At 36.6% G+C, this 11,548-nt stretch overlaps 1 protein-coding gene across 1 annotated transcript in view; it reads right to left on the bottom strand.

Annotated features, from left to right (window-relative positions):
* Positions 1–853: 853 nt before the first annotated feature.
* The window catches only part of LOC140335787 (aldehyde oxidase 2-like), a 53,150-nt gene continuing 42,455 nt past the window's right edge, over positions 854–11,548 (bottom strand). Inside the window, exons 22-27 of the mRNA XM_072418723.1 lie at positions 10,570–10,644; positions 10,427–10,479; positions 8,496–8,610; positions 7,518–7,583; positions 5,048–5,236; positions 854–3,222 (exon numbers count right to left, since the gene is read on the bottom strand). Coding sequence (XP_072274824.1) covers positions 2,998–3,222; positions 5,048–5,236; positions 7,518–7,583; positions 8,496–8,610; positions 10,427–10,479; positions 10,570–10,644 — 723 coding nt within the window. The 3' untranslated portion in view covers positions 854–2,997. The remainder of the gene's footprint in view (positions 3,223–5,047; positions 5,237–7,517; positions 7,584–8,495; positions 8,611–10,426; positions 10,480–10,569; positions 10,645–11,548) is intronic.

Genomic DNA, 11,548 nt, shown 5'->3' with positions numbered 1-11,548 from the left:
ATTCAGGGCTTTTTTTCTTCTCTTTTGGCGAGATGGGCTGGTAAAGGTCTCACCTCTGTCAGACAGTTGATTAACCCTGAAACCCGCAAGGCCTATTCTTTCCCAGAACTTAAAAACTAATTCCCGTTCTTGATAGAGAGTACCTTTTTATTGATTCAACTATGGGTATTTGCAGTAAAGGTAGCTAGGCGTTTAACCCCACATGATTGAAACAATATATTAGATAAGATGCTCTTGTCCTCACAACTGCCGACAAAAGCTATCTCGAAATTGTATGAATTCCTTAGGACAACCTTGAATTTTGAAACTTCTAATGTAGGGGTGGCAAAATGGCGACCTTACTTCCCAAACTTGTCTATTTCTAAAATGTTGCAGTTGTACAGTCTCCTGGAAAGCGATTCCCGCGGTCCAATACCGCAAAATGTTCTTTCTCCTATTCCATAAGAATTAAATTTCTCCCCAGAGAGCACAACATATTGGTTTTTCGAAGGATGGCTCTTGCTTTAAATGTGGATCCCAAGCAGCTACCCTTTACTATAACTTTTAGGAATGTCCTGTTATTAAGCGATTTTGGAAACAGGTTATGCTATATGTTAGCAAACACCTCCTGAATTATATCCCATTTACCCCTGAATGAGTAATATTTGGTTCAATGGAACTGCAAGTTTTTCAGTTTGCCAAGGGGACATGGCGTCTGGCACTATTATTACTAGCAGTAGCAAGAAAAACTATTCTTCACTGTTGGTTAGACGCTGCGCCCCCAACGATGAAACTTTTTCTAACTAAATTACAGGAATTATTCAAAATGGAATGGGCAGAAGCTGCACTGCATAAAGAAACAAAAACCCACACATTTTTTGAAACTTGGGAAAGTTTTATTAATACCTTAAATACTCCAAATAAAACAAAACTGTATAACTGTTTTCGCCACACAACATAGTATTTGGAAAGAGAATTGCCTAATGACCCTCCTATAACCTTTTAACGTGTATCTGCTCTTTAGTCCTGTCTGACTAGCAAATACTAAAACTGAATCGCATTATCGCAGATAGAATGCTTGTTTAGTACAATTGTTTGTATTACAACACTTTTATTTTTTACTGCTCAAAAGAATTATTTTGTATATTCATGTTTTTGCTTAATGTACATATATACTTGTATTGCAAAGTTGTATACAATTGTTTATTTACTGTTTAAACTTTATCAATAAAAATATATTTTTTTAAAAAATGAAAAATTATGCAAGCATTTTGTTTTTTTTTAATTGTTACAATGCAAAGGCAAGCAATAATTGTAAAAAAGAAAAACACTAATCGTTTTTCATTTACAAAAATTTAATTTATTAACATTGCATAGGGCATAAACAAGTTGCAAAGTTCATAAACCCACTGTAGCCAGTAAGTAATAAACTTTGGCTGTTTTAGTAGTATAATGGAAGAACAGTGACATCACATTTTCCAGGGGCAGGAATAGAGTTGTTCAGCATTATGATGGTCCATACAGCACTTCCTCATCTTTTCCAGTATGCAGAACTGAGTTGGTCCCCACAAATTCACCTCTCCTGTTTTCCCTTTCACTAGTATTTTGTATTGATATAACCATGTCCCCAACATTCAGACACATCCAGTTTAGCCATATTTCTTAAAAACAGCCATATCCGAGAAGAACGGCTATCCTTCCTAATTTAAGTCCAGTGAAAGCCAATATTTTCTCTTCCCTCAGCCCCATGTTTCCACTATGATAAAGGGCAAAGGAATGTTAAGGTGTTTTTTTTAATAATGGGTCAACAGTGCAGGTTGCAGACCTAATCCTCCCACATGTCTTGCTATCCTGGCAGCTTCCTTCACATCCACATTCATCTCCCATTGACAGTCATGTGGGATAACAATGGAAGATTTGCTTTCTAAAAGAGTTAGAGAGCAAAAAATCCAGGAGAAGGGAAAGTCCTGCCGAGCAGTGACGTGAACAATACGTCACTTGCTATCCTGTGCTGCTCTGCATGGAAGGAACAAGGTGAAATGGGTGATGGTGGTTGGGGATGAAAAATACATGGCTATGCATGGGGCATTTGACTGCATTGGGGAACTATTTGGGGAACATGGTGATACTGGGGTACATGGCATTACTGTGGGAACAAGGTCATTGCTATCTGCCTGTTGTATGTATTATCTGCATGTAATTTGTATCATATGTATGTCATTAGTATTAATTGCATATCATCCTAAAAGGGTTAAAGGGACAGTACAGCTAAGACTGACTTGTGGAAATAAGCTTTCATATTGTATATGTTTTTATAGAAAAATTGAAAGATTGACAATTCCTGCGTGTAAAAGAGCTCCTGCTCAGTTCTGCTATAGAAGAACAATGCATTATTACTCAGGTTCTTCTAACTTAGATCTGTCTATACCTGCACAGCAAGAGACAACAATATAATCAATATCTGTAGCACCATTTTGGTCACACTTTTAAAATACCTAATTTAGGTTATACAACTTGGGTTTATGTAGAGAAGCATACAAGCGTTTTAATAGCTCAATTACATTAAATTGCAAGTGTAGCAAAAGTAGTAATCATACACAAATGGCTCCTTGTGGTGTGGCATGTATTGACAACTGATCAGACACCTTTAGAAAATTGTTTGATCATGTGTGATTATTCTGTAGTACATGCAACTTGTGTAGTTTAATTTTTGAAGATAGAAGTGAATAATTGCTGCTCTTAGCTAATAATTGCCACCATTTAATGACTGTTTATTGTGACTGGGCTATGTGAATTAGGAATGTTACTATTATAAATTACATTATTATTTGTGTTTCTTACAGAATTATCCAGTGATAGCCGTCACCACTTCATCCAAAAGGTAACCCATGAATCCACCACCCTTTCCGTAAAGAAGTATTTTCTCATAATACTTCCACCAGCTACAGCGCCTTCTGGGTCTGCTGATTTGTAAGTGTCTCTTCAATTCTAATTGCAATGCTTCTGAATTATTAGACATCAAGTTTCCGCTGTGTGATTGTCCGCAGGCAGTTCTAATGTATTTGATGTTCGTTGCGATTCTATAAGGTGATTGCCGCAAGCCATCCGGATGTGTTGAGGTCTGGCAGGGATAGGAAGCAAAATGCTTCCAGGTAGGCCAATGTGTTTTCGTGCAGCCAGTATAGCATTCTTTATGGCAAAGAACACAGAGGAGCCGAAAAAGAGTGACACTTCTTCTACAGCCTAAACAAAATACAACACAGAGTTAAAATCAATAGATGTTTGTTACACAATAAATAAATGTTCATTCAAGTACATGTTGCATGACTTAGCTTTTTTTTTTTTTTTATCAAAACAGAGCAGAGTAATATTTCACTGTGAATGTGAACAATCAAGATTTTCTTTCTGTTGTGTGTTTGCTAATACAATTGGCCTGATTCATGAAAGCTCACCAAGGCTGAAAAAGATAGATTATCATGGGAGAACCATTACAAATTTATTAAAAATTGCTGTTAGTTGTCAAATGTTTTAAATCCTGGAGCAGATCCACTTCAGTTTTCCTGGTTCTATCATGATAGTGTGGAAATCAGGATTGGAAGATTAGCCTTCAATCAATTAAGGAAATAAAACTTTTGGATGAACGATTTAGAAGTACTGTCTCTCTTGTGTATGGTTCCTATCCTAGTTTAACAATACTGGCTTGTCACTTATACATAAGCAGATAAAAAGTCTAATTAAACAATATAATTTTATCTAATAAAAGGGGGTTTTGAAAATCAACACACATAATCTAATAAAAGTTTTCACTTTTTTTTTCCTTGCAGTGAAAATCTGTTTTGGGATAGCTGTGTTATAGGTCCATGATAAACAAAAGCTTGCATTTATCATTTGAAAATCATTATAAGGATATAGGAGTGTATTTAAAAATTATTCATTTTTCAGTTAAGCTACAAACACACGTCCAACGGTTCTCAACCGATAATCGGCTCAGGGCCAATATCGGGCGAGAATCTGGGGTGTGTACAGTGCCAGTCGTTCGATGTCCGAACGACCATCCTGGCGGATCCACGGACAATGGACGACTAACAATCCTAATGCAGGGTTAGCGTCTGTCACTCTCCCCTTTACCCTCTCCATAAATCAGAACGTATGTACAGCACTCGTTTATGCATCGTGCAGTGCTAGTCGTTGGAAAGGATCGTGAAAGATCTTTTCCAACAACTAATATTGCACGTGTGTATGCGGCTTTAGATACAGCATTTAACATATTTTTCGCCGTATAAGCGACTCCGGAATATAAGACGCATCCAATTTTAAAGGAGGAAAATCTAGAAAAAAAATATTCTGAAAGATTATTCCCCTTCTGATCACTCATGTGCCATTCATACCGGTATTCCCCTTCTGATCACTCATGTGCCATTCAAATTCTCTTTCTGATCACTCTGTGCCATTCAAATTCCCCTTCTGATCACTCTGTGCCATTCAAATTCCCCTTCTGATCACTCTGTGCCGTTCTTACCTTTTTTTTCCACTGTACGGCAGTTAGGGCAGGGATCAGCAGGGGGTGCTCTGCACTGCAGCCAGGAGGAGACACACGCTGCAGCCAGCAAGGAGAGGAGACACACGCTGCAGCCAGCGAGGACAGGAGACACACGCAGGATCGGGTATCGGGTGAGTATCTTATTTTAATTATTTTATAACACATTTGTTGTATAAGACGCACCAACTTTCCCCCCCCCCCCAGTTTTGGGGAAGAAAAAGTGCGTCTTATACGGCAAAAAATACGGTACTAATGTGACGTCTGTGCCCTATTGATAACTAGAAAGGGTTGCAGTGTAATATGCATTGAAAGAGAAGTGCATGGGGATTTGAATGGCTGTGCACAAAATTACAACCAAATTTTAGGTTGAAAAATGTAAAAATACAGCCCATAATGCATCCTGACTCTACTCCCTCTTCCCTGCTCAACCATGCCACCATGTCACTACTAGGAAAAAGATATGTATAGCCACTGACATTTGTTTTTCGTGACAAATTCTCTTTAGTTTAGACCATTTTACCAACTTGCCTTGGGAGAACATCTTGTATTTGGGTTGGGAGATGATGGTAGTAGACAGACATTGACTTGTTCAGGTGCATATTTACTGTTCACAGCAGCTGCTTGATTGGACATTCCATTACTGGAAGATGATGGCAACACATACTTCAAATCTTCATTTATGTAAAGTCCAAGTCCTTGGTTCAATGCATGTTTTACCTAGAAAACATTAGATGTAAATACAGTTATTTGATTTTTCTGAACACTGTGTGATGTATACAGAAGGTATATGCAAGCAGACATTTCAATTCATAGGATGACATATCATTACAGATTTCTTCCTTCTTCTGTAAGCACATAAGAAGTGGCACCAATTTTACCTAATACTGCCACCATCCTCAAAAGAGTTCAATCATAGTATCAAACATATCAAAATATTGGACTTTAACGGCAGTTGAATATCATCAAATTATCATATTTTATTTACATCATTTTAAAAAGTTTATACATGCCTCTCCACATTGTAAAGATTCAGGGTAAGTTAAATAACATCATAACATACATAGGCTGAATACATTGTACACATTACATATGTAGGGATCATCTGATGCGTTTCGCAGACTATGTCCGCTTCCTCAGGGATGTAATTAGTACAAACAATTGATGTATCCGCAAAAAAACTATTCAACTACAAGTGCACTTTGTCACCTGGTATGGAGGCAGGTATAAAGCGGGGTTAAAACCACAACAAAAGAGATAGCGGTATTCCAAATTAATCGTCCACAATAATGTTCAATTTGTAGTGTCTGTCCCTTGAAGTTTTCAGAAGACTGCCATCCAAGCATTTATTTATCCATAATAAGTTGCTGTCCTTTTAGACCAATGCATGTAATTCAGAAAACAGGAAAACCGCCATCATCTGTGATGCATCTCGGTGCACCTAGGAGCATCACAGATGATGGCTGTCTTTCTGTTTTCTGAATTACATGCATTGGTCTAGAACAGGGGTCGGCAAACTCCGGCCTTTAGGCCAGATAACAGATAACCGGCCTTTAGGCCTAGCCGGTAGTTCTTTCCGGCCTAACGCTCCCTGGCTGATCCGGCCTAATGCATCTAGAGAGGGCACAGGCATGTAAAAACTTTTTAAAATGATATAAATAAAATATGATAATTTTATGTCCTATATTTTGATATTTTTTATACTATTGTTCCACCAAATGATTAACCGGGTCCCATATTAGAACTATCATTGATTTATTGTACTCATTCCTGTTTTGGAATTTTAGAAACTATTCCCTTTGCCCCTCTTTTCTCCCTATTTGTTTTTTCTAAATTGACGTTTAGTGTTTTACTATCAGAAATGAGAACTTTCAATCTTTTATCCAAACCATAAATTATTGCATGTGTTATTAAAAAAAACAGTATAAAGAAAAAGTAGCAGGGAAAAAAAAGCAATTTTTGTTTGCATAATAATTGTGTAGCAGAGTTGTAATCTTTTCTTACATACATTGTACTAAAAAGTGTAATTTTTCCCATTTCATCTCTTAGAAGGCAAAAGACATAACAGTAATGGAAACATTTTCCCTACTCTATTTAAAACTTAAAAAATGTAACTCAAGTGTCCTCCTCATGCGTATGGATAGGAGACCTTTTCTAAAATGGGAAGTCTTTAGCAGAACATTACAGTCCTAAAACTACAAATATTTGCTACCAAACTCTGCAACCGGGGAATCTGGATTTGGAAAGTGCCCCATGTCTAACCTGTTACCAAACTCTGAAATGTGCTTTATGTAAAATCCACCACCCAAAGGTGACTTTTAGGGTATTATTGAAAATCCCATCCCAGCAGGGTCTGGTTACTACACTCCAAAAGCCAGGCTGATGATGGCCATTCTGGATAGCTGCAGTCGAAGGGCAGATGTAGCAGTAAGAAGAAGAAGAAAAGAAGACGTAAAGAAGAATCTTGATTTAGGAAAACATTAGAAAAAAATGCTAGCAACAAATATCAGCGCTTAGGAAAAGGCATCCATCTACAGACAATTGCAAAAATTAGGACATGCTACAATTTTGTTTTTTTACCAGTGTTCAATCCTCCTAAAGCAGAACTAAATACATCTGGGATCAGGTAAGAATTTATTGCAGAAAGAGACAGACTATGTGAAATAAAGGAGAGGGTAGGATTTAATTTGTGTTCACAACATTGAAGAGATAGACATGGGGCCTGATTTATTAAAGCTCTCCAAGACTGGAGAGGATACACTTTGGGCAGTGAAGCTGGGTGATCCAGCAAACCTGGAATGGATTTCTTAAAAGTAATTTGCTATTTGTTAGCAAATGTGTTCAATCCTGGACCAGATCTATTTCAGGTTTGGTGGATCGCCCAGCTTCACCGCTGAAAGTGTAAATTCTCCAGCCATGGGGAGCTTTAATAAATCAGGCCCCTTGTCTGAATGCAAAACAGCAGTTCAAGAATGTATTTGTGTTTTGTTTTTTTACAAACCTGTTCAGTGACTTCAGCCTCATCCATAGTGGATCCCACATCAAGCACTACATCAGTTCTTAGATTCTGTGGGGAAACAGAATTATTTAGGATGTCAGCTGAGGATGTGTAGTTACACCAAAGGACACAGTTATGTAACACTTATTCAGAAGCACAAGTCTCAAAAAAAAGTGGTTATAGGAGCTGTGTGTTTTCTTGTTGCTAACCTTTACTTTTTGTGTTGTAGCAGGTTTATGAATTCACAATTCAATTGTGGTTTATTAACCTCAAATCTGATCACACACATAGTTAGCTTTATGATTCTCTATAAAGGCAGTATTCTAGCCACCAATGTAATGGTGTCATTCTTTCCATTTTCCACCAATAGTGGGGCAGTAGAAGGCTCCGTTTTCCACTGACCCCCAACAAATTAATTCTAGCCGTGGTTCCCTTAGACCTGAACATTATTTCAGGGGTTTCTCAGGAGTAAATAGGTTGAGAAAAGGCTGATGCATAGTACAAGTGGAAAGATACATAAAGAAAGATTGGAAAGTTCAAGTCTAGTAATGTATTTTTATAATTTACAGCAAGCAATAAGAAATAATTTTGCATTAGTCTTACTGCAAGATCTATCCCTTCATTGTCTTTTCTGCAAAAACCGAAAAACTGAATTTTAATTTCAAAAAGGAAACACTAAAAGAAAATCACTAAAAAAAAAATGAACTAATAAAATGTTTATCTGTTCTATTTGTAAAATAAGAGCTGCAATTTTGCAACTGGGTTCTCCAAATGCTTGCAAATCACAACCTATTCACCAAGGCATCATATTTGTAGAGATATTGAGGGTTTTTATGGAAATTGGAATAGTACATTTATTAGGAAATGAATAAGATGTTCACAAAACATTCACTGGTTTATGGTAATAGGATAAAGTAAGCCTCATACCTTGTAATCACACTGCAGTAAAAAGGTACTGTTAAAAGCTGCCATCATTTTTACCTTGTAGTTTCCTGTGCGGCAATCTAGCTCCACTTCAGAACATACCGCTCCAAAAATGAAATCTGGACTTTGTGAATCTGTATTTGTTTCCCAGTCACAGACTTGGTCAGGGACCCTATAAACAAAGATATTACAATATTAAGAAATAAAAAATTGAATTCTCTTTGTACTGCTTCTTGTAGGGCCAACAAGTACAGGTGTAAATAGTAATACAACAATAGTAATTGAATTCAACATCTGTGACAAATACAACAGCGTACATTGTTGTTCACTGATAATTTTAGAATTGATCAAAAGGGCTTTTATTTTATGAGAGTAATTTCAAGACAAGCACCACAAAGATTCAGATCTGAGGTTCTGCAAGAGAAGCTAAGAAACTGAACGTAGGCTGTTCTATGTTCCTAATGTACTGATTTACAGATTTATATATATTGTATTCTCCGCTGGCAGAGTCCTCTCTGTGTCATGTTTTTACTTGTCAGGTGTGTATATCAGTAATATACAACCTTAATTTTTTTGTACAGCATTGCATAATATGTTGGTGCTTTGTAAATAAAAGTTAACAATAATAATATTTTATATGCCATAAACTTTGGGAGGTAATTGCAAAGATAAGGTGTGTGCTGACATATTTGAGTTTAGTGGCTTGGAAAACTACGAAATAATTAGCAAATTTTTAAAAAGGAAAATGTTTTTTGTTTCAATGTAAAAGCAAAAGCATAGGCATTTAAAACGCAACAAGGGGCATATTTATTGTTATAAGTTAACAATAACCAGTAGGTATGATATTTGATTGAACAGCATACACAAGTTATATCACCAGTGTATGTCTGAGGCTAGGTACACACGTGCAATAATTGTCGTTAGAAAACGAATGGCTAACAACAGATTAACGATTATGCACAATTGTTTGAACCATCGTATTGTGCACAATTCTGTACATGTTGTAAGGATATGATCGTTCAAATATACTCCACCAATAGTGTACACATGCTAGATATGATCATTTGAACGATACCGGAAGTGGCATGTACAGGAGGAAGTGTACTGCAGAACAATCCACAATCACTGAACGACTGAACACACAATAGATTGCGAACAATCGTCTCTCAATCAGATCCACCGGGATGGTCGTTGGTTTCAAGCGACATTCCTCGTTCATCGGGGTCGTTGGCCAGTTGTTGTTAACTTTTTTGTTAACGATTATCGGACGATCAGTCGTTAATCATTTGTTTCTAACGATAAATATTGTAAGTGTGTACACATGCTAAAAGACCTAGGAGAACAGGAAAATAACATAGCTCCAGGGAGATGGATTTGGATTACTAGAAAAAGTAATGGACTGTACAACAAAAAGGTAATGGGCCTGTGTTAACTATCCACAAACATCTCTGATGCCAATTTGCCTACTAGTGTCCCCATCCCCCCTCACTGTGTAAGTTTCCTGCTATTATATGGTTTAAAAAGATTCCTTTACTGCCCAATGTGCAGAGATACCATTTTTTTCCCCCACAATCAAACAGGACAGTGGTAACATATTATAGGCACACAGGAACCTTTTTAAGTATATCTCTTTATAAAAATGACCACATATTCACACTTGGTGTAAAATAGGAACAGTAGCAGATGACTTGAAGTTCACTGTTTGTTTCTTTTTTGTTTAAGAGTTTCAATCACTTTATGGCTGGGAAATCCACTTTGGTCAATACAGCAAGTGATGGGAAATCTCTCCAACACAGGCCAAAATATCAGTAAACACTCAACAGGGGTTAAAATCCTTTCCCGTTCTATCTTCAAGAAGATGAAAATGTGAACTCTATGTCAATTGTAAAAATAATTCATTTCCATTTTAGCATGAAAGTGTCATGGTTCAGCCATTCAATTTATCTATATTTATATATTCAAAAGAAAAATGTATGTAATTAAATTACCTGTAATGAGCAGCTGCTGAGAGACAAATCTTGAGCCTGAATGCTTCTAGGATCTTTGAGAAATGGAACATTCATAATGTTATTAGTTCATACAATGTGAATCCCACATTTTGTTACAGCTCTAGTTTATATTTTATACTTACACATTCCTTCCAAGTGGCATCTGGATGCAGACAAATGATTGGTTGCAGGCGCTTTAGAAGTGTTTGGCACGCTTCCTGCCAAAAATGCCAAAAAGTAGAATACTTGATGGGTTTATTTAATTTAGAAAATGTTTCTAATGATCAGCCAAACTGGTGAAGTGAATATTGACGCAATATTTTTGATATTTTCCTAATTTGAATCGTGACCCTGTTACCAACATAGACCTCCTATGCTGGTGGTGATACAAAACATGCAATAAAGAAATTATTTGATGCAAAATCATCATATTATCCTGTTAACAATCTCACATCGATATTGCTCTTAAGAGAATCTTAATTGCCCAATGCGTTTCACCCCGTGGGGCTTCTTCAGGGGATTGAGGGACCTTTAAAATTATAATCATATATAATATAATCAATATATAGTGCAATAACAGTTACATTGAAGGATATACATTTATTAGTATATTGTTGTGTAAAAAGCTTACTTAGTAAGATTGCTGAAGTTTTTGGCCAGATAGAATAGGCGCCGGATTCCGGCTAATGCTCAGGAATACATCGAGGATAAAACCAAAATGGTGGTTTGGATGTGCTGATCAAACAAAGAAATATGTAAGATATGCAGAATGCAATTAGCCAGTGATTAATATGTTACTAGTACTGAGTAGTAGTGATTTGTTTTATATGTGATGGAGTCTTACTTCAATCTCCCGCTGTGGTCATATAGCGAAGTAGTTTGGTGTTGCTGACAAGGTAATGAATTTTAGTTGTTCAGAGGTCCTAAACTGAGCATAGTTGGATAGAGATTGTTAAATGATAACATTACAGTTGAAAGTGGGGATATGTAAGTATTGGTTTGTGTTATATACTCACAGAAAGAAATAGTAAACATTGTTAACACAGTAATCAATCAAGAATGATTCGGTTGTGGTACAGTCTATAATGGATGGATATAATGTAGGATAAAATAGAATAAATT

This window comes from Pyxicephalus adspersus, chromosome 7 (assembly GCF_032062135.1).
Source record: "Pyxicephalus adspersus chromosome 7, UCB_Pads_2.0, whole genome shotgun sequence".
Taxonomy (NCBI): Eukaryota; Metazoa; Chordata; class Amphibia; order Anura; family Pyxicephalidae; genus Pyxicephalus; species Pyxicephalus adspersus.
Note: the sequence above shows the minus strand (reverse complement) of the source record. Positions and strands in the feature narration are given on the sequence as shown.